The sequence below is a fragment of the Sorex araneus genome, chromosome X (genome assembly GCF_027595985.1).
Source record: "Sorex araneus isolate mSorAra2 chromosome X, mSorAra2.pri, whole genome shotgun sequence".
In the NCBI taxonomy this organism is placed as follows: domain Eukaryota; kingdom Metazoa; phylum Chordata; class Mammalia; order Eulipotyphla; family Soricidae; genus Sorex; species Sorex araneus.
In genome coordinates, this window is record NC_073313.1 from 373,235,992 (window position 1) to 373,258,422 (window position 22,431).

At 66.5% G+C, this 22,431-nt stretch overlaps 1 protein-coding gene across 3 annotated transcripts in view; it reads left to right on the forward strand.

Moving 5' to 3' along the window:
* MTA3 (metastasis associated 1 family member 3) overlaps window positions 1-21,171 on the forward strand; it is a 46,255-nt gene extending 25,084 nt beyond the window's left edge. For 2 of the 3 annotated variants that reach the window (XM_055122777.1, XM_055122778.1), the window contains exons 9-17: window positions 9,958-10,146; window positions 11,396-11,470; window positions 12,946-13,004; window positions 14,012-14,136; window positions 14,277-14,425; window positions 15,428-15,650; window positions 18,374-18,460; window positions 19,793-19,936; window positions 21,006-21,171. In XM_055122777.1, the coding sequence (XP_054978752.1) occupies window positions 9,958-10,146; window positions 11,396-11,470; window positions 12,946-13,004; window positions 14,012-14,136; window positions 14,277-14,425; window positions 15,428-15,650; window positions 18,374-18,460; window positions 19,793-19,936; window positions 21,006-21,031 (1,077 nt within the window). In that variant the 3' untranslated portion in view covers window positions 21,032-21,171. The remainder of the gene's footprint in view (window positions 1-9,957; window positions 10,147-11,395; window positions 11,471-12,945; window positions 13,005-14,011; window positions 14,137-14,276; window positions 14,426-15,427; window positions 15,651-18,373; window positions 18,461-19,792; window positions 19,937-21,005) is intronic. The other variant, XM_012934385.2, reaches the window with a different exon arrangement.
* Window positions 21,172-22,431: the final 1,260 nt, after the last annotated feature.

Consider the following 22,431-nt stretch of genomic DNA (forward strand, 5'->3'; position numbering starts at 1 on the left):
CCTGTCCTGTGTCTGTGAGTCTGACAGGGGTGGCCTGTCCTTGTGTCTGTGAGTCTGACAGGGGTGGCCTGTCCTGTGTCTGTGTGGGTCTGACAGGGGTGGCCTGTCCTTGTGTCTGTGAGTCTGACAGGGGTGGCCTGTCCTGTATCTGTGAGTCTGACAGGGGTGGCCTGTCCTTGTGTCTGTGAGTCTGACAGGGGTGGCCTGTCCTTGTGTCTGTGAGTCTGACAGGGGTGGCCTGTCCTGTGTCTGTGAGTCTGACAGGGGTAGCTTGTCCTGTGTCTGTGAGTCTAACAGGGGTGGCCTGTCCTTGTGTCTGTGTGGGTCTCTCAGTGTGGCCTGTCCTTGTGTCTGTGAGTCTGACAGGGGTGGCCTGTCCTTGTGTCTGTGTGGGTCTCACAGGGGTGGCCTGTCCTTGTGTCTGTGAGTCTGACAGGGGTGGCCTGTCCTTGTGTCTGTGAGTCTGACAGGGGTGGCCTGTCCTGTGTCTGTGAGTCTGACAGGGGTGGCCTGTCCTTGTGTCTGTGAGAGTGACAGGGGTGGCCTGTCCTGTGTCTGTGAGTCTGACAGGGGTGGCCTGTCCTTGTGTCTGTGTGGGTCTGACAGGGGTGGCCTGTCCTTGTGTCTGTGAGTCTGACAGGGGTGGCCTGTCCTTGTGTCTGTGTGGGTCTGACAGGGGTGGCCTGTCCTTGTGTCTGTGTGGGTCTGACAGGGGTGGCCTGTCCTGTGTCTGTCTGGGTCTCACAGGGGTGGCCTGTCCTGTGTCTGTCTGGGTCTCACAGGGGTGGCCTGTCCTTGTGTCTGTGAGTCTGACAGGGGTGGCCTGTCCTTGTGTCTGTGTGGGTCTGACAGGGGTGGCCTGTCCTGTGTCTGTGTGGGTCTCACAGGGGTGGCGGGTCTGACAGGGCTGGCCTGGTGTTGTGTCTGTGTGAGCTGGTCACGGGTGGTCGTGGGCATCTGGGAATCCGGTGCTGCACCCTGACCCTCCGCTCCCTGTGAGGACATTCCTGCTGGTCCTAGTGTCTCTGTCCGTGCCCTCCGTGCTCTGAGTGACCCCACCCCGGCCTCTGCTGGCTGGAGCTCAGGGTTGGTGCCTGCCAACCTCCAACGGGGGAGCAGGGCTTAGGGCACTCGTGTCATCTGCTTCCACAGGAAGGACCCGGCCCAAGCCCCGCGCCCCTCCCTGTCCCGTGTGCTATGCTTTGCCATGAGCACGCATGTTCCGCCCGGTGCTGGGGAGTGTGGGAGCAGCCCAGGGCCACGCGTGGTGCGCTGAGAACCGTCTTGGCTTATCTGAAAGCGTAGGGCGTTCAAGCTCTCGCCACTCCCAGCCGAGAGCTTGGGGGGCGTGTTCTGGTTCTGGGGCGCAGGCTTGTAGGACACTGGTGATAGGTTTCCCCTCGCCGGTTTCTGGAACCTTCTCTCCACGCCTCTTCTTCTGCTCAGAAGGATTCTCTGCCAGCTCTGAAGCCAGCGCGTGCATGTCTTGAACCCAGCTGTGAGGGGTGACTGCTTCCTCCCAGCAGTTTCGTTCCCCTGTGCCCGGAGAAGAACCTGGATCGATCTTCACTTGGGGAATTTTTCCAGGCACTTTTGCACACTAGGAACCATAACAACAGGGAGAGACCGACTCGGAGCCCCTGCTGAGGCGGGAGAGGCTGGCTATGGGGTGGGCGGGGACTCAGCCCTCCAGGCCGGCATTGTCCCCACGGCCTCCACTGGAGAAGCAGGTTCCCTGTTCGGCCTTGCCTGCCCCGGCTCGCGCCTTCGTGGCATCCGGAATGTTCTGAGAGGGCCTCACACCTGCTCTGTCCCTGGAGCTCTGGGTGCTGGTGACCTCCACACCGAGCACATTCCAGCACTTGCTCCTCTGGGCACCGTGTGTGGGCGCTCGAGGCGGTGCCTGGGGCAGGGTGGCCCCTGCCAAGCGGGCCTGGGGGGGTTTCACTCCCGGAACCATCCCTGCCACTCGGCTCCGTCGTCCCGGGGGCCTGTTCCGACATTCCTGTCTGTCGCTGCTGGGGAGTCCTTCGCAGTTTAGGTTTGTCCTCTGACCTTGCGTTACTGTCTTACAGTTCAGAATTTTATTTATGCGGCCAGAGAGGTAGCTCGGGGGGCTGAGCGCCCCGGGACCGTGTGTGTCCAGACACTGCCAGGAGCCGCTTCTGAGCACAGAGCCAGGAGTAGCCCCTGCGCGCCACTGGGCGGGGTCCCCAATGTGAAACTAAGATAAGTGCAGCCTTGTTTGTGTCCACGCCTCACGTGTAACCTGAGGGAGCCAGGTCCCACCCCGATCCCCACGACAAGCAAACGCCTGCCTTGATTCTGGGTAGACCCCCCCTCGCCCCTTTCGGCTCCCACGGACCCTCTGCCCTGCCTGTGTCTGTCTGTGTCTCTGCCTGTGTGTGTGTGTCTGTGTCTCTGTCTGCTGTCTTGTGTGTCCGTGTGCCTGTCTGTATGTCTGTGTGCCTGTCTGTGGGTCTGTGTGTGCCTGTCTATCTGTCTGCCTGTGTGTCTGTGTGTCTGTGTGCCTGTGTGTCCGTGTCTGTGTGTCTGTGTGCCTGTCTGTGGGTCTGTGTGTCTGTGTGTCTGTGTCTGTGTGCGTGTGTGTCTGTGTCCCTGTGTCTGTGTGTCTGTGTCTCTGCCTGTGTGTCTGTGTGTCTGTGCCTGTGTGTCTGTATGTCTGTGTGCCTGTCTGTGGGTCTGTGTGTGCCTGTCTATCTGTGTGTCTGGCTGTGTGTCTGTGTCTGTGTGTCTGTCTGCCTGTGTGTCTGTGTCTGTGTGTCTGCCTGTGTGTCTGCCTGTGTGTCTATGTGTCTGTCTGCCTGTGTGTCTGTGTCTGTGTGTCTGCCTGTGTGTCTATGTGTCTGTGTGTCTGTGCCTGTGTGTCTGTGTTTGTGTGTCTGTCTGCCTGTGTGTCTGTCTGCCTGTCTGCCTGTGTGTCTGTGTGTCTGTGTGTCTGTGTGCCTGTGTGTCTGTGTGTCTGTGCCTGTGTGTCTGTGTTTGTGTGTCTGCCTGTGTGTCTGTGTGCCTGTGTGTCTGTGTCTCTGACTGTGTGTGTGTGTGTGTGTGTGTGTGTGCGTCTGTGTCCGTGTGTCTCTGTCTCTCTGCAGACTCTGTGCCATTTAGACTCCAGTGCTGAGAACATTCCACTGAATTGAAGTTCCTGGATTTGGCCTGGGGTTGTGCCCGGGACAGGACACGGCCACAGGCCCCGACAGCCTTTCTCCCTGTGCCCACAGCCCTGGCACCACGGCTGGTGCAGCCCGTCAGGGCACTGACTGCTCGTGCAGCCGCACCCCAGCCCCGTGGGCACTGTGCCCGGGCTGAGAGCTGAGGGCCTGTTACGGAGCAGGGGGGCAGGGGTGAGGCCAGCCTCAGGCTGCAGTCGGGGCCACTGGGTGGCCATCTCTGGGCTCCGTGTCCTCAGGCCCCCACAACCACGGCGCCTCCGTCTCTCCTGCCGTGCTGGGAGGAGGGTCTCAGCTCGCGAGTGACCAGGTCAGCAGGCGCTGGCTTGAGGCTGGGCGACTCCATACGGCTGTGCTGCTGGGACCAAGCAGGACCCGGGCTGGGCTGGGCCGTCCCCCTCCGCCCCCGTCTGCCCTCGGTGGCCTGCTGGCCTGAGCCAGGCTGGACAGGCCTGCAGCACCACACGCTCAGAGCAGCCGGTGCAGCCCTGCGGCCACGCGCCTCACTGCGCCCCAGGAGTGACCGTGTCCCTCCAGCACCTGACGCGTCCCAGCCTGCGTGGCCTCCGGCCTCCTGCTCCTGTCCTCACGTGCTGCCAGTGACATCTGGCTGGGTCGCTGCAGCAAGGGGATGGAGCTGGTCTGTCCCTCAGAGACGGGACCACAGTCCGTGCCTCGGGGGAGAGAGGGACACGGGATAGAGCCGGTCAGTGCCTCCGGGGAGAGAGGGACAGACAGAGGGGACAGAGCCGGTCAGTGCCTTCATGGAGAGAGGGACAGATGCAGGGGACAGAGCTGGTCAGTGCCTCTGTGGACAGATGCAGGGGCCCTGCCCACCACAGCAGACGTGGCTGCGGCCACTGTGCCCCTCAGTCGTCGCTGCAGGCCCTTGCCGGCCGGACCCGCCTGTCCTCTGAGTGAGCGCTTGCCGCGTGGACATGCCATGGGGTGGAGGACCGGGAGCCGGACCCCGAGCCTGCCTCCCGGCCTCTTCCAGAGGCGCCTCACGGGAGCCCTTCCCTCCATGGTACCTCTGCCCTGTGCCCGCGTGGCAGGGCCACGGGTCGTCCCAGGAGGAGGTGTGTTGGTCTGCGTGTCACCACTCTACCTGTCTTTACATGTAAGGTTGAGTCAGGGTTTTCCGAGCGTCTGTACGTGCAGCCAAGCTCTGTGCCTGTGTTTTCTGTTTGTTTTGGGTCACACCCAGCGGTGCTCAGGGCTGACTCCTGCTCTGCACTCAGGGATCACTCCTGGGGCGCCCAGGGGACCAGACGGGGTGCCGGGGTTGAACCCAGCTTGGCCGTGTGTAAGTCACGCGCCCTGCCCGCTGTCCTACTACTGTTCCAGCCAACGTGTCTGCATTTTAATGTTGTAGTTTTTAATTTTTCACTGTATGAAACATCAGGAAGTGGCTGTGGGAACTGGAGAGCACAGCAGGACGGGTGCTGGCCTTGCTCACAGCTGGCCGGGTTCGATCCCAGCACCCATATGGTCCCCCAAGCACCCCCAGGAGTGATTCCTGAGCACAGAGCACTGCTGGGTGTGGCCCCAAACAACAACAAAAGTTGAGATTTGTGACTGGATTTGGGCTTCGGGGAAACTGTCACATCTTCGTTTGAGGCCAATGGGGAGGAGTTTTGACTTGACCCCTGTAAGAGAGCGAAGCCTTGGGGTCATGATTTCTAAAACATCTTTTCTTGGCCTTTGGGATAACACTAACGTGCCTCAGAGTCTCGTCCTTCCCTGGACAGCTGGGGGTCCTGTCATTGCTGAGGGCTGGGGACAGAAGGCTCTGCTCCGCTGGTCCCCGGAAATGTCCTTCAGTGCCGCCCGGCCCCTCCTCTTGCCAGCGTGCTCAGGGCCAAGGGGGCCCTGGTGGGCCTGCAGGCTGGACCGTGGCTGGACCGTCCCCCGTGCTAGGCCTGGCCGGGCCTCCCCAGCCCGCAGTAGCCAGCAGAGCTGCGTCCCGCCTGCCCAGGGCTTTCCGTCCCGGAGGGTTTGGCCAGAGCTCCCGTTCCTTTTGCCCCACAGCCTGCTGTGCTCGTGGCTACTCCCTGCTCGGTGCTCGGGGCCGCTCTCAGCAGTGCGGGGCTTCCTGGCCGAGGAGGGGTGGCCAGGCTGCTTCCCTTCCTTGTGTGGCCGTTCTCTGTCATTTGCTCTTCGCTCTTCTCTCCCGTCTGCCGTTCGTTCTGCCGTTCCCGTGCTGCTGTCTCGGGACTAACCCTCGGCCCTTTTCTCCTGACGATACTTAAGGGCTAACGCTCCTCCGTCTTCATCTCCGTGGCTGGGTCTCGGAGCTTGCCGCGTAGGTCTTCATTGCGTTCGGTTCTGACTATTCCCTAGTTGGCCTTACGGTTTTGCTCCAGGAAGGAGGTTCGTGTGAGTGCCCGCTACTGTGGGGCACAGTCTCTCCTGCGACCCCTGGCCGCCGCCTGGACGGGGCCTCCCAGTCCTCTGTCCCGGGTCTCGCCAGCTTGCCCCAGGGTGCTCGGGCCTCAGCCCTGCTGCTCCAGCCGTGTCCACGCGTGGAGGCTGCCCTGAGCCGGGGCACAGGCCCGGCGCCCCTCCCCCGCATCCCTCCCAGCGCCTGTAGGAGAAGCGTTTGCCTCATCCGTTAGGGCGTTGCACGGTGGGGGTGGTGCCGGCTGAGGAAAACTCATTTCCTTCCCCAACTCTCGTCTTCAGAGCACCTGTTAATTATCAGAATGACTGCATCCAGGGCGCTCGGCCTCAGGTGCTCCATGGAATTATGAATCTTGAGCACCGCTGGGTCTCGTCTGGGCCGGGCACCGGGGGTGGGTAAGAGCTGGTAATCAGCCAGCTGTTCACCCGGCCCCCGAGGGCCCCTCGCGGCTGGAGCCGGCTTCCGCCCCCGCCTCCTCCCTCCTGCGCCTCCTCAGGAGTGAGTCGTCCCCGTGCCGCTCGGAGGCTGCGCAGCCCAGCGGCAGTGCCGGTCCGGGAGCTGGGTCACCGCTGTGTCCGGGCACGGCCCCCGGCAGGGCCAGCCGGTGGCTGTGGCACAGCCCCACCGTGCCTTTGCTACCGGCCACGCCCCCTGGTGCTCTGGGGTCACTCCCTGCTCTGCTCCGGACGATGCATGCTCTGAGCCCCTGGAGAGAGACCCCCAGGCAGGGTGCAGGGCTCCAGTCTGGAGAGAGACCCCCAGGCAGGGTGCAGGGCTCCAGTCTGGAGAGAGACCCCCAGGCAGGGTGCAGGACCCCAGTCTGGAGAGAGACCCCCAGGCAGGGTGCAGGGCTCCAGTCTGGAGAGAGACCCCAGGCAGGGTGCAGGACCCCAGTCTGGAGAGAGACCCCAGGCAGGGTGCAGGACCCCAGTCTGGAGAGAGACCCCAGGCAGGGTGCAGGACCCCAGTCTGGAGAGAGACCCCCAGGCAGGGTGCAGGACCCCAGTCTGGAGAGAGACCCCAGGCAGGGTGCAGGACCCAAGTCTGGAGAAAGACCCCCAGGCAGGGTGCAGGACCCCAGTCTGGAGAGAGACCCCCCAGGCAGGGTGCAGGACCCCAGTCTGGAGAGAGACCCCCAGGCAGGGTGCAGGACCCCAGTCTAGAGAGAGACCCCCCGGCAGGGTGCAGGACCCCAGTCTGGAGAGAGACCCCCCGGCAGGGTGCAGGACCCCAGTCTGGAGAGAGACCCCCAGGCCGAGTGCAGGACCCCAGTCTGGAGAGAGACCACCCGGCAGGGTGCAGGACCCCAGTCTGGAGAGAGACCCCAGGCAGGGTGCAGGACCCCAGTCTGGAGAGAGACCCCCAGGCAGGGTGCAGGACCCCAGTCTGGAGAGAGACCCCCAGGCAGGGTGCAGGACCCCAGTCTGGAGAGAGACCCCAGGCAGGGTGCAGGACCCCAGTCTGGAGAGAGACCCCCAGGCAGGGTGCAGGACCCCAGTCTGGAGAGAGACCCCCGGCAGGGTGCAGGACCCCAGTCTGGAGAGAGACCCCCCGGCAGGGTGCAGGACCCCGGTCTGGAGAGAGACCCCCCCGGCAGGGTGCAGGACCCCAGTCTGGAGAGAGACCCCCCAGGCAGGGTGCAGGACCCCAGTCTGGAGAGAGACCCCCCCGGCAGGGTGCAGGACCCCAGTCTGGAGAGAGACCCCCCGGCAGGGTGCAGGGCCCCAGTCTGGAGAGAGACCCCCCCGGCAGGGTGCAGGACCCCAGTCTGGAGAGAGACCCCCCCGGCAGGGTGCAGGACCCCAGTCTGGAGAGAGACCCCCCGGCAGGGTGCAGGGCCCCAGTCTGGAGAGAGACCCCCCGGCAGGGTGCAGGGCTCCAGTCTGGAGAGAGACCCCCCGGCAGGGTGTAGGACCCCAGTCTGGAGAGAGACCCCCAGGCAGGGTGTAGGACCCCAGTCTGGAGAGAGACCCCCAGGCAGGGTGTAGGACCCCAGTCTGGAGAGAGACCCCCAGGCAGGGTGCAGGACCCCAGTCTGGAGAGAGACCCCCAGGCAGGGTGCAGGACCCCAGTCTGGAGAGAGACCCCCAGGCAGGGTGCAGGGCTCCAGTCTGGAGAGAGACCCCAGGCAGGGTGCAGGACCCCAGTCTGGAGAGAGACCCCCCAGGCAGGGTGCAGGACCCCAGTCTGGAGAGAGACCCCCAGGCAGGGTGTAGGACCCCAGTCTGGAGAGAGACCCCCAGGCAGGGTGCAGGGCTCCAGTCTGGAGAGAGACCCCAGGCAGGGTGCAGGACCCCAGTCTGGAGAGAGACCCCCCAGGCAGGGTGCAGGACCCCAGTCTGGAGAGAGACCCCCAGGCAGGGTGCAGGGCTCCAGTCTGGAGAGAGACCCCAGGCAGGGTGCAGGACCCCAGTCTGGAGAGAGACCCCCCGGCAGGGTGCAGGGCCCCAGTCTGGAGAGAGACCCAGGCAGGGTGCAGGACCCCAGTCTGGAGAGAGACCCCAGGCAGGGTGCAGGACCCCAGTCTGGAGAGAGACCCCCAGGCAGGGTGCAGGACCCCAGTCTGGAGAGAGACCCCCAGGCAGGGTGCAGGACCCCAGTCTGGAGAGAGACCCCAGGCAGGGTGCAGGACCCCAGTCTGGAGAGAGACCCCCCGGCAGGGTGCAGGACCCCAGTCTGGAGAGAGACCCCAGGCAGGGTGCAGGACCCCAGTCTGGAGAGAGACCCCCCGGCAGGGTGCAGGGCCCCAGTCTGGAGAGAGACCCCCAGGCAGGGTGCAGGGCTCCAGTCTGGAGAGAGACCCCCAGGCAGGGTGCAGGACCCTAGTCTGGAGAGAGACCCCCAGGCAGGGTGCAGGACCCTAGTCTGGAGAGAGACCCCCAGGCAGGGTGCAGGGCTCCAGTCTGGAGAGAGACCCCCCGGCAGGGTGCAGGGCTCCAGTCTGGAGAGAGACCCCCAGGCAGGGTGCAGGACCCCAGTCTGGAGAGAGACCCCCAGGCAGGGTGCAGGACCCCAGTCTGGAGAGAGACCCCCAGGCAGGGTGCAGGACCCCAGTCTGGAGAGAGACCCCAGGCAGGGTGCAGGACCCCAGTCTGGAGAGAGACCCCCAGGCCGAGTGCAGGACCCCAGTCTGGAGAGAGACCCCCAGGCAGGGTGCAGGACCCCAGTCTGGAGAGAGACCCCCAGGCAGGGTGCAGGACCCCAGTCTGGAGAGAGACCCCCAGGCAGGGTGCAGGACCCCAGTCTGGAGAGAGACCCCAGGCAGGGTGCAGGACCCCAGTCTGGAGAGAGACCCCCGGCAGGGTGCAGGACCCCAGTCTGGAGAGAGACCACCCGGCAGGGTGCAGGACCCCAGTCTGGAGAGAGACCCCAGGCAGGGTGCAGGACCCCAGTCTGGAGAGAGACCCCAGGCAGGGTGCAGGACCCCAGTCTGGAGAGAGACCCCCGGCAGGGTGCAGGGCCCCAGTCTGGAGAGAGACCCCAGGCAGGGTGCAGGACCCCAGTCTGGAGAGAGACCCCAGGCAGGGTGCAGGACCCCAGTCTGGAGAGAGACCCCCGGCAGGGTGCAGGACCCCAGTCTGGAGAGAGACCCCAGGCAGGGTGCAGGACCCCAGTCTGGAGAGAGACCCCCGGCAGGGTGCAGGACCCCAGTCTGGAGAGAGACCCCCCGGCAGGGTGCAGGACCCCAGTCTCCTGTGGCGGGAAGCTGAGGCAAAGTACTTCTCATGGTCGCTTGGTCCCTCTAGCTGCCCTGTGGCCGCAGTGAGGGTGTAGCTGGCCCAAGAGTCTACCTGGACCCGGAGGCCGCCACTATCCTGCCCATCCCCGGGCCAGGAGCCCTCCCAGGGCCTCCAGAAGCCACTGTCCCAGTGTGCGGGCCTCCGCTTCCCGGCCTGACCTTGTGGCTAGAAAGTCTTTGTGGCCAGTCGCTGGCCCCATTCACAAACACACACCTGCAGAAGGTCCACATCCATGTTTGCATTTGCTTTTGCCTTTTGCTCGCTCGCTCCCTCCCTCCCTCCGTCCCTCCCTCTCTTCCTTCTGCTTTTGGACCACCCCACCTGCGCTCAGGGCTGGCTCCAGTGGTGCTCGGGGGACCATGAGGGATGCCGGTGTCAGGCTGGCCGGCAGGTGCAAGGCGGCGCTCTGGCCGCTGTCCTGTCGCTCTGGCCGCTGTCCTGTCGCTCTGCCCGCTGTCCTGTCGCTCTGCCCGCCGTGATTTCTAGCAGCTCCAGACGCTGCGTGGAGCGTGGAGGGAGTTGCCTGTTGTGGCTTCTCGGTGTGGTACTTAAGGGAGGACGCCGTGGTGGGCCCGGCGGGCCTCTGCCGCCTCCCGCCAGCTCTGCCTGCGTGTCCCCGCAGTTCCACGCCATGGACACTCTGTACCGGCACGGCTGCGACCTCAGCAGCGCCATCAGCGTCCTGGTGCCCCTGGGCGGCCCCGTGCTGTGCCGAGACGAGATGGAGGAGTGGTCAGCCTCGGAGGCCAGCCTGTTCGAGGAGGCCCTGGAGAAGTACGGCAAGGACTTCAACGACATTCGCCAGGACTTTGTGAGTGGACGGAGCCCGGGACGGCAGTGCCTGGGTGCCACACGGTTGGGGCCCGGGGAGGTGACGGCGAGCGTCTACCGTTGCCTGAGGCTCCACGGGCGCCACAGCCTGTCGCCTTTCCCCGGTTTGTCCTGGCCCATCCCCAGGAACGTGTCCTGGTCCTGCCGTCGGAAACGTGGGCGTCTGTCGCACTGTCTCGGGGACAGGCCCCACGTGCCGGCGGCAGCAGCCCCATCTCTGTGTGGTCTGGGCTCATCCTCGCACCCGGGCAGCGCCCAGGGCAAACTCAGCTGTAAGTCCCGGCGCTCCGAGGCTGTGGGGGTCTCCTCCCTCCCTCCGCCCCGCCCGGCTCTGCCCACTGGTTCTCCTTGTCTCTGGAAAGGGGTGGGCGCTTGGCGGGCTGCGCCTCTCTCCTGGCCTCTCCCGCGTGTCCTTGCGCCCACTGCGGCCCTTTCTTCCTGACTCTCTGTCCTCCCCTAGGTGGTGGGTGGTTTTCTGGGCCCGCGTTGGTGTTCCGGTCCTTGTTTCACTGGCTCTGCCTCTCCCCCAGCTCTCTCGTGAGACCGTGTCTCGTACGTGGCTCTTGGGCTTACTTGCTTTTCACCCACGAGCTTCCGCCACGCGCTTCTCTGGGTGCCCCCGTGCCTGGGCCCCACGGGAGGGAGAGGCTGTGAGGCTCCACCCATGGGGCAGGGCACGCTGTGGGGTTGGGGTGCCGGCTCCCGGGTGGGCCTACCCCGTGCAGGCCAGAATGGTGCAGAGCTGTGGCCTGTGGGGAGGACGAAGGCGCTGGGACCCGGATTCTTCCTGCCAGGACTCTGGCCAGGGCCCCCGGGCGTGTGTATGGCTCTGGACGCGCTGGGCGTGGGCGGGGTCATGCCAGGCCGTGCTGCTGACCATGTGCCCACACAGATGGGGCCTGTGTGGTGGGGACAGGCGCCCCTGGTGCAGGGGTGCGGTGGGGATAGGCCCCACAGCCTGCGGGCCGGGCTGGGGGAGGTGTCCACAGCATGTAGGTTGAGCTGGGGCAGGTGTCCATGCCGTGGGGCCAGGCTGGGGCAGGTGTCCACAGTATATGGGGTGGGGCTGGGGTGCTTGTGTGGGCCGGGCTGGGGGTGTCCCGTGTGCGAGGCCAGGCCGGGCGAGGTGTCCCGGCATGCGGGGCCGGGCCGGGGTGTCGGTTGGGCTCGGCCTGCACCTTCTGGACGGACTCGGTAGACGCGTTGTTGGCTCCTCTGCTCTCTCCCAGCTGCCCTGGAAGTCGCTGACGAGCATCATCGAGTACTACTACATGTGGAAGACCACGGACAGATACGTGCAGCAGGTGGGCCGGGCTCCGGGTGCCGCGGGCCTGCGGGACAGCAGTTCCCGTGCCGAGACCCCCCAGGGCTGCAGGGCCGTGCAGGGTGAAGCCGGCTACAGCCCCAGGCACGGGCAGGGCCCGGGCGGCTCCGGAGCTGGCCCCTCTGCCCAAGAATTTCCTGGAGAGGCCCCAGGCCCCAGGCCCTCTTGGGAGCTCCCCTCTTCCCTTCCGGCTCTGCACAGGGCACGAGCCGAAGCCCTCTGAGCCCCCTGGTCGCCCAAGAGTCTGATCCTGCCGAGGGGGAGCAGGGAGGGGCCCGGCGCCGGTGAGACCTGACAGTAGACCCGGGCCGGCAGCCTCACGCGCGGGCAGTGGGTCAGGCTGGCGTGTGCTCTGCACGCAGGCCCTGCTTCCCGCACCTCCAGTCAGAGCGACCCAACGGCCCCCGGCTGCCTGGCTGGGATTTCCTCAGGGTCCTGTCTCTTCACCCACCCCCCCGGGCAGCCTTCCAGGAAGGAGACAGGGCTCCAGTCAGCCTGGGCCTGACAGGTGTGTCCTGTCCACACACGGATGCACACACACACACACACACACACACGTACTCACGCATACACATGATGCACATGTGCACACACTCATGCACATAAGCAAACAGATGCACGCACACATGCACACACGCACTCACGCATACACAGACACATGCACACTCATGCACACATGATGCACACACTCATGCACACATGTGCAAACATACTCATGCACATAAGCAAACAGATGCACGCGCACACACACACACACACGCCCACACATATACCAGGGTCTGTGCAGAACGAGGTCGCAAGTGGTGAGCGTTCCTGGCTTGTGAAAAGGGCCGGTGTCCCACAGCGGGGCACGATGATGACTCACAGTGACCCACAGGTCACAAAGGTCACAGGACTGCCCCAGTCATTCCTGAGGTCAGAGGGCAGGACAGTCAGGGCAAAATCGGGTCCGGACAATCAGACCTGAAGTCAGGGGTCAGCACACTCAGACCTGAGGTAGGAGGTTGGACAGTCAGCCTGAGGTCGGGGGCCTGCAACAGTCCCCTGAGGTCAGGCCTAAGGTTGGGGGCCAGGACTCCTGCCCTCCCGTCCCTCCCCTCCCTCCCCAAGGCTCCTTGCTGGTGTCAGTGTCCCCACTGTCCGTGACTGACACGCTCTCGCAGTCAGTGCTCACTAGCCCCGTGCCTGGGTGTCTGTCCCCAGACCAACACCGCGTTCTCTCCCAGAAGCCGAGGGAGCTGGACGGCCCCGGCTCTGCCTGGCTCACCGGCCGGGGCGCCCCGCCTCCTGGCTGCAGCGACACTGAGCTCCCGTGGCCAGCCCTCGGCGGCAGCGCCTCGTTCCCCTCGTGGCTGAGGGAGTCTGTGTGGGGCCCCCTGCCCTGTGCTGTCCCTCGGCCCAGCGCTGTCCTCTCCTGGGCCTTGTCTGTGACCGTCTCCCTGTCTCTCACCTCAGAAGCGCCTGAAGGCGGCCGAAGCCGAGAGCAAGCTGAAGCAGGTGTACATCCCGACCTAGTAAGTCACGCCGCAGCCTCGGCGCTCAGCCCGGGAGCCTGGGACCCCACGGGGGTGGGGATGAGATGGCATGTTCCGGAAAGGTGGGGCTGCGACCTGCAGGCCACCGGGCGTCTGGGCTGGCTGCAAGGGCACTGCCCGGAGATGTCGCTGTGCCCGCCAGGGAGCCCCGCGTGAGGGGCCGGGCCGGGCGGAGCCGTGAAGGCTGGGAGGGCTTGCGGGGCCGCGCCGGAGCCGGGCCGGAGTCCCGGGTGGCCGAGACCTCTCAGGCCAGTCACAGCCGGACAGAGGCTGAGGCCAGGCCGGCCGGGGAGCAGGTCTGTGCCCGCCCTTGCACGGGGGCCACGCTCGGTCCCCCAGGATGGGAGCAGAAGGAGCCGGAGCAGGCACCTTCAGCCGCGGGCCTGAGAGGGGTCACGGCCCACGCCTCAGGCCAAGCTGGCAGGACAGGAGGGACGGGGCCCAGGGGTGCCCCGGTCATGAGTGTGGGAGCCGCTGGGAACCCCGTGTGCCCTCAGGCCCCAGTGCTGAGGCTGGGTGCCGGGAAGAGCGGGATGGAGAGGACAGCCACTGCTCTGGGGACCAGGGGCCTGGAGGGGCCGGGTGGGTCAGAGGGGCTGGAGGGGCCGGGTGGGGTCAGAGGGGCTGGAGGGGCCGGGTGGGGTCAGGGGGGCTCGAGGGGCCGAGGGACTGTCCAGTACTGTGCCACTGCTGAGGTCCAGCTGAGGTCACTGGGGCCAGCCCACAGGAGGTGGGAGCTACTGGGGTGCTCAGGCTGAGGGCGTGGAAGCTGTGCCCACCCGCAGCCCGGGCACAGCCAGCAGACGGTGACCCCTGCGCCCAGCAGCACTGGGGGCCTGTTCTGGCTGTTGCTGGGACTGGAGGCGGGGCATCCCCCGGGACCCGTCTGCTCTCTGCTGCCTCCCTCGTGCCCCTGGTGGGCCGAGTCGGGGGCTTCTCCCCGCGCCCCCCACCCCCCGTTGCATCACTGTCTGTCTCGTTGAAAGCAGCAAACCGAACCCGAACCAGATCCCCAGCAGCAGCAGCAAAACCAGCGCCCTCAACGGAGCCTCGGGCCCCGCGGGCCAGCCCCAGAGCCCGCTGCCCGGCCGGGCGTGTGAGAGCTGCTTCGGTGCGTCCTCCCTGTGTTTGGGCCGTGGGGGCGGGGCGCCCCGGGTGGGGTGGTGGCCGCACGGGCAGTGTCGGCTGCAGCGGGGACCGTGCGTGGGCTGGGGTCGGAGCGGACAGAGCAGCGTGCGCCCTGCCCTGCAGCCACGCAGTCCCCGCAGTGGTACTCGTGGGGCCCGCCCAGCATGCAGTGCCGCCTGTGCGCCGCCTGCTGGCTCTACTGGAAGAAGTACGGGGGCCTGAAGATGCCCACGCGCAGTGACGAGGACAAGCTCTCCTCCAGCCCCGCCGAGGTACGCAGGCACCCGAGTGCCCTTCCGCCAAGGCCTGTGTTGGTTTTCAGTTGGGTTGTAGGTGATGGCGTCAGGGTGGTACTGGGTCACGATGGCGCCAGCCGGCCCCCAGGGCCCCAGGCGGGGTGGCGGGGCAGCGAGTCTGTGCCCTGGGGCCGGTCCCACTCAGGGCCTCGCTCTGGCCAGCCACATGCTGCCCCTAAAGCCGGATGGACCCACAGAGCCAGAGGGACACATGGGGTGTCTGGAGCCTGGGGCCGTGTTGGGTCTGCCCTGACCGTGGGCTGGTGGGACGTGTCCGGATAGACTGAGAGGCAGAGTACAGGAGCCCCAGCAGGGAGGGGACTCCCACTTGTGTGTCCCTGCCTCCCCGTGGAGGGAGTGACACCTCATACCCTTCTTCCTGTCCCCGCGGGCGAGGTGGCTCCGTGTCCCTGTCCCCGCGGGCGAGGTGGCTCCGTGTCCCTGTCCCCGCGGGCGAGGTGGCTCCGTGTCCCTGTCCCCGGGGGCGAGGTGGCTCCGTGTCCCTGTCCCCGCGGGCGAGGTGGCACCGTGTCCCTGTCCCCGGGGGCGAGGTGGCTCCGTGTCCCTGTCCCCGCGGGCGAGGTGGCACCTTGTCCCTGTCCCCGCGGGCGAGGTGGCACCGTGTCCCTGTCCCCGCGGGCGAGGTGGCACCGTGTCCCTGTCCCCGCGGGCGAGGTGGCTCCGTGTCCCTGTCCCCGCGGGCGAGGTGGCTCCGTGTCCCTGTCCCCGGGGGCGAGGTGGCTCCGTGTCCCTGTCCCCGCGGGCGAGGTGGCTCCGTGTCCCTGTCCCCGGGGGCGAGGTGGCTCCGTGTCCCTGTCCCCGCGGGCGAGGTGGCTCCGTGTCCCTGTCCCCGCGGGCGAGGTGGCTCCGTGTCCCTGTCCCCGCGGGCGAGGTGGCTCCATGTCCCTGTCCCCGCGGGCGAGGTGGCTCCGTGTCCCTGTCCCCGTGTGGGTCTCACTGCCCTGCCTTGTTCCGCAGGACCCCCGTGCCCGAGGCCACCTCTCTCGCCAGGCCACACAGGGGGTGCCGGTGCGGAACGCGGGCAGCCCCATGTCTGCGGTGAAGACGCGGCCCGCCTTCTTCCTGCACACCACCGACTTCACCAAGCTGGCGCGGCGCGTGTGCGGGAGCTCCCTGGGGCTGCGGCGCGCGGCGCGGAGGCCCTTCGTGCCCATCGACTCGGCCGCCGTGCGTGCGGAGTGTAAGCCGCTTCTCTCTTCCTAGCCCGCCACCCCATCCAATAAACACGAGTTCTGTGTGTACAGCCTTTCATTTGGGTTTTGGTTTCTTTGTGTTTTAGTTGTTGCTTTTCTTTCACCATCATCTGTCTGCTGCCATTGTCTCATGCCACCCTGGGTAGGGCCGGGGAGGGGTGCGGGCGGGGGCGGGGGGCGCTGTCGGGGACCTGGTGACAGCCTTTCCCCTCTGCACGGAGCAGACGCGTGTGTGGCCTCCTGTCCTCACACCTCTGCCCCGGCGTCTGCAGGAGTCTGCAGTGCGGTGAGTCCTGTGGGGACGCAGGGGTGGGGTCCGCGTCTCTGCGCTCTGCCGTTAGTCCTGGGCCCACCGTGGACATCGCCCCTGCTGCTCTCGCACACAACACTCACCTTCAGGTTTCTCCCTGTTGGACCTGAGGCCCAGAGACGTGAGCTCACCCCTCCCGTCACGCCTGCCCCTGCCTGGCCCCGCCCCTGCCTGCCCCGGCCCTGCCTGCCCTGGCCCCGCCCCTCTCTGCACTGTGGGGGTGCGTGCCTCGCCCATGGGTGAGCTCTGGCCTGGGCCCTGGAGCCTGGCACCTTCCTCCCGCAGGGCCTGTGCTGGGGCCCCGGGACGGGGGTGTGCCCACGTCTCCTGGTGGCGACTGCAAGTGGCTCGTGGCCCTGCCTGTGAGCGAGAGGAGGCTTTAACCCTTGCAGCCAGAAGCTTCTTGAGAGCAGAAGTTGCTAGACCTGCAGGGCCAGAGCGGGAGAGGCCGCCCGGGCCGCGGGCACTTGCCAACTCGGTCTTCGTGTGGGTGTGAGCGTTCAGGCTGTCAGCAGGCGCCCGCTTCCCCTTTAAGGAACTGAAACTGTTTATTTATTTCTATTTAATTGTATTCATTTGTTGGTCTTTTGGACCCTATGGCTGGTGCTCAGGGCTGACTCCTGGCTCTGTGCTCAGGGATCACTCCTGGTGGGGTTTGGGAGACCCCCTAGATGCCGGGGACAGAATCCGGGTTGGCCCAAGCAAGTGCCTCCCCACTGCCTCCCTCCCTGGCCCGAGTCCTGCCTTCCGAGCAGCGCTGGCGCCACGGGAGAGACGCGCAGGGGTGGGGTGCGGGGCAGATGCGGGCGCTCATCTCCCGGCCCCGCACGTGCGCGCTGCCTCGTGGCGTGAGTGCGGCCCTGGCCCCCCGCCCCCGCTGCAGGGCTCCTTCATGGCCCTCAGCCCTGCCCCTCGGGTTCCCCCAGCACCTGGTCCTTCTGTGGACGCAGCACACAGGACAGCCCCGCGCGCTGCCCAAGGGCCCCCAGGGCTGCTTGTCCACTGTGGCTCCCCGCAGCCTGGGACAGCGCGGGCTCACCCCTCCCGTCACGGCCCGCCCCCTGCATGGCCCCGCCCCCTGCGCTGGCCCCGCCCCCTCTGCGTACTGACCTCCCTGCCCTGGCCCCGCCTGTATGCCATGGTCCCGCCCCTGGCTGCACTGGCCCAGCCCCCTCTGCACTGGCTCCGCCCCCTCTGCGCACTGACCTCCTCCCTGCCTTGGCCCCGCCCCTATGCCATGGCCCCGCCCCTGGCTGCACTGGTCCCGCCCCTCTGCGCTGGGCCCTCCCTGCCTGGCCCCGCCCCTCTGCGCACTGGCCTCACCCCTCACCGCAGTGGCCCCACCCCTCTCCAGACTGACCCCACCCCTGCACTGGCCCCGCCCCACGAGCCCTGCCCCCCCCAGGGCCCCACCCTTCCCGCACTGGCCCCGCCCCCTCCTTCCCGTTTGCGCGGCCCCTGCTCAGGGCTGCGGGCTGGCCCGGGCACGAGTTCCCTGCCCCTGAGCTGCTTCTTTTTGGGGTGGTGGCGACCGAACCGCCACCCTCTCCGCAGGCCACGGTCGCGCTGTCACCCACGCGGGTCCGTTGTGCGGGAAACACCCCGCGCGCGGGACTGAGGGCGCCGTGGCTGCGTCCTGCCCCTTTCCCGGGTGCGCTCAGGCAGCGCCCGCGGGCCGTGTCCGCGCCCCTGTGCTGAGTGGCAGGTCCCCCGTGTGGCTTCGGGCGGACTGACCCTGCCCTCAGGACAGGGCCTGTGGGCAGACACGAGCGGGGACACACGTGAGGCGGGGGCGGGGGGTCCCTGCTGCAGGAGGTGTCAGGCCCCCAGTGTGACCCCAGAGCCCCTTGCTCCTCCGAGCTGGTCTGGGGGCTGGGAGGGCAGGGGCTGGGGCTGAACAGGGTGGACTCCGGGCTGCGAGGGGCGATGCCGGGAGGGACTCAGTTCCCTGAGCTCTCGGCACCCCACAAGGCCACTCCGTCTGGGTCAGGTCCCAGCAATCTCCTGGGACCCCGTCCACCTGTGGCCCCCATCGTCCCCCCGGGGACCCCACCATCCACCTGGCTTCACCATCCGTCTGGGTTCTCCCACCATCCGTCTGGGTTTCTCCACCATCCGTCTGGGTTTCTCCACCATCCGTCTGGGGTCCCCGCCATCTGTCTGGGTCCCCCACCGTCTGTCTAGGGTCCCCACCATTTGGTCCTGCTCCCTTTACTCTGTGGCAGATGTGGTGCTGCGGACGCAGGCTCAAGGCTGTGGTGGGGCGTGTCCCCGGCCTGTCACTGTGCGGCAGGGACCCCCTCAGCCCTCAGCCCTTAGCCGCGTCTCGGGAGCCTCTCTGGGCCGAGGCGCTGGCCCGCGGCCTCACTGCTGTCCTCTCCTCTCCTGCTCTCCCCGCAGACGCAGACCGACACGCTGTGCTCCCCGGGAGCCCGCCCAGAAGCCGGAGCACGCGGAAGCCTCTGGCCTGCATCATCGGGTCGCTAGGTGGGTGTCTGCGGCCCTGGCTCTCCGGCAGACATCCAGCACGCACCCCCCCCACCCCCAGCCCGCTCTGTCGCACAGCACACGAGTCCCCTTACTTGGCGAAATGGACAAGTACACGAGATCATAAAGGACAAAACCTCGGAATCTTAGAGAACAAAAGGTTTTGGTTGTTTTCTGGGCCCCACCCAGCAGTGCTCAGAGCTAACTCCTGACTCTGTGCTCAGGGTTCACTTCCAGTGGGTGCTGGGGATGAACCTTAGGCCAGCCACGTGCAGGGGAATGCCCCAGCCCTGCAGGGTCTCCCCGGCCCAGGAATCCCCTGATACTTGGGTGTCGGCCTCTTCCACCCACCCGCCTTCCCCAAGCAGAGCACTGGGACATTCCGTGACTTTGAGGGGGTGGGGGTTCTGGTGAGAGGCCACACCCAGCGGTACTTAGGGGTTACCTCTGGCTCTGCACTCAGGGATCACTCCTGGCGGTGCTCGGGGACCCTCTGGGGTGCTGGGATCGAACCCCGGCTGGCTGCATGCAATGTAGATGCCTTCCCTGCTGTACGATCTCTCCGGCCCCTTCATGACTTTTTAAATGAGGTGAAACGTCAGGGGCCAGAGCAGTCGCCAGCGGGTGTTTGCCCCCTGCACGCGGCGGAGCCTGCTCTGCACCAAGGTGCCCCCGGGCCCCCAGAACAGAAGAGAAGATAGTGAACTGACCTTTGACCTACCCCTGAAGGGACAGTTCTGGTTGGACTGGCTCAGCCGTGTGCTCAGGCCGTGTCGGTGTTTGTTCTAGAAGCCCCCGGAGCAGGCGCCCACCCCCGCCTCTGCAGTGAGGAGAGGGCGGCAGAGTCGCGCCTGACCTCTCGCTGCGGCCCCGGGTCTGGCACGTGCAGCTGGAGGGCCGGCCTAGCGCCCTGCCTGGGGCGGGGGTGCTGCTCTGAAGCCCCCAAGTGCCACATGGCCCTCCACTGTGTGTGACACTGTCTGTGTCCCCTGCAGAATCCTGAGAGCAGCCGCCCGGGCTCAGGGAAGGTTCTGGAAGCCTCACCGCCCCGCTGCAGGGCGCTGGCCACAGGCCTCCCCTGCCGAGCTCGTCCCACTCCTGTCTGAGGGCACAAGTCCCTGAGTGACGCAGCCGGGGACCAGGAGGTCACCAAGCCCTCGATGCACACGGGGGTCGCCCCACCAGCTGCTGGGTGCAGGAGGGCAGCCACCGGCGGGGGCGCAGGCAGCTGGAGGGTGCCGGGCACGGGGGCCCACCGTCGGGCTACAGGGAGACAGCGCCTTCCTGCCCGAGCCTCCCTGCCCTGACCCCCGCACCTCCCTCCCTCCTCAGAGATCCACCCTTCAAGGAAAGCCGTGATCCGGCCCGCACCCAGCCTGAAGAGCCCGAGCACCAAGCGCATGCTGCCCGCCCCGAGCCACGCGTCCCTCAGCATCCTGGGCAAAAGGAACTACAGTCACCACAACGGCCTGGACGGTACGTGCCCGGGGGTCGCCCTTCCTCAGGCCACGCCCCACCCGGATCTGGCAGATTCTCCCGCTGGCGCCCCCCGAAGCAGGAAGGGGAGCTCTGCCCCGCGCCCTGCTGGGATCCGAAGGGGTGTGTCCCCCAGACCACACCCACGCGCGGCAGGGCACATCCGCGGCGAAGCAGGCCCACTGTGGAACACACTCACCCGTGCACACGCGGGCGCTCTCTCCGCACACGCGCTGAGCTGCCCTGCGTGGCACAAGCCCCCTGGGGGCACACTTGCCATGTTGTGTGCTCACCGTGGTGCTTTCCTGTGCTGCTCACTCCCTGCGTGCTGACTGCTGCACACAGGCTGAGGCATGCTCAGCACACGCATACTTGCCTTAGCACACACTCGGAGACGCAGAGCACACTGCACTCTAGCTGATGCACACTCACTGCACTGCACATTGGTGCGCTCACTGCACTGCACTGTGGCTTGTGTATGCTTACTGCACTGCACCCTGATGCACTCACTGCACTGCACACTGGCTGATGCACTCACTGCACTGCACTCTGGCTTGTGTACGCTTACTGCACTGCACCCTGATGCACTCAACGCACTGCACACTGGCTGAGGCTCTCACTGCACTGCATACTGGCTGAGGCGCTCACTGCACACTGGCTGATGCACTCACTGCACTGCACTCTGGCTTGTGTACGCTTACTGCACTGCACCCTGATGCACTCAACGCACTGCACACTGGCTGAGGCGCTCACTGCACACTGGCCGATGCAGTCAATGCACTGCACACTGGCTAAGGCTCTCACTGCACACTGGCCGGTGCACTCAGTGCACTGCACACTGGCCGATGCACACACGCTCATGCCCACTGTCCTCCTGTGGAGACGCTGGGTCTGCCCGGTGAGTCAGCGGTGCTCCTGGGGCTCCTCGCAGCTCCGTGATCTCTGAGCGTGGCATTGGCCCCCACTCCTCTCTCCCGACACGTTCTTTAACCTGCTCGAGAGCTGGGGTTTTGGAAGCACCTCGGGCCGGGCCTGGGCTGGGGACTGAGCCTCTCCCTCCCACCCGAAGGGCTTCTCTGGGGCTCGGCCATGTGACGAGTCAGCAGTGGACTGAGCTGCTTCCTGGGGACTGGGAAACATGCAGCGCCTGGCGCCGTGGGCAGCAGCGTCCACCTCGCCCCCGGATGCTGACCTCTGGCACTCTGATGAATAAAGCTCTCCAGGCTCACCAGCCTCCTGGCCTCAGTTTCTCCAGTGACTGCTCCACTGAGGGAGGCAGGGAGGACGTCCGGACGGTTGCAGCGGGGAGGCGGGACGCCGTGGCGCGGGCTGGGAGCTCGGCAGGGACGCAGGGAGCGCTTCAGACACGTTCCCCGTGTTTCCCGTGACCGTGGCCTGATCTGTTCCCACGTGTCTGCACTGCACGACCACAGCCCATGTTGGTGCTTCGCAACACATCCCCGTCCATTCTCCGTGTCCATTCCCCGTGTCCATTCCCCGTGACCACGCCCCGTGACCTCCACGGCCACCTTCTCCGTGACCAGCTGCCCCTGAAAGTCCCTCAGAGACACTCTGGGGCTTGCGTGAGGGTGACATGAGTCTGGTTCCTGTCAGGCCATGGGGGCGCAGAGTCGGGCACCGGTCAGCGGTGTGGGCGCCACTGGGCCCTGGCAGCTCGTGGGGTCGGGGTACAGTCACCCCTCAAAACAGACCCCACCTAGAGACAGGCTGCTGGCCCGGCATCTCCTGGCACCCGGGGTCCCGCCTCGGGGGGATTCCAAGACGGGGTGGGGGGCTTGGTCCCTGGGGCAGCTCTACAGTGTGACACAGCAGAGTGGTTGGGGACCCCCACTCGGAGCCCCCAGAGGTCAGTTCCCAGACCCTCCTGTGCCCAAACCCCATGCCCAGGACCCCTGTGCCCACCCCCATGCCCACACCCCCAGTGGCAGACGCCCTGGCCCAGGCCTTCTCAGGAGCACGTGGAGACGGCCCGGTGGCACCTCCAGGAGGGCCCTGGGGAACCTCAGTGCTGGAGGCCACGCCCGGCCCCGGGCCTGGGGCTGACCCCAGCATCTCTCCAGCTGAGGAGGTGCTGTGGGGTCTGTGGGACCCGCCCGCCCCGCCCACTCCCCCAGAATCACCCCCAACCCCCGCGTCTCCGTGAATCTCTCCCCCTGGTTCTGTTAGAGTAAGCGTGTGTGTGTGTGTGTGTGTGTGTGTGTGTGTGGTGTGTGTGTGTGTGTGTGTCTGGCTGTTGGGGGCAGATCTGGGAGTCTGAGGGGCAGGGGAGGCCGCTCTCGCCCAGCCACGTGACTCGGGGCTTCTTTGGGGACTCAGAGGCCCTTGGGGCCACTTCCAGGGACTCCTGACTGCGTCTGTGGTGCTGCCGTGGCCCAGGGCGGGCGCTGGCACTGCCCCCACCCTCTCCCATCCGAAAAGCCCCCCCGCCTCTCGCCTGTCCCTCGAGGTGACGGGCCTGTGTCCGGCTGTGTGGC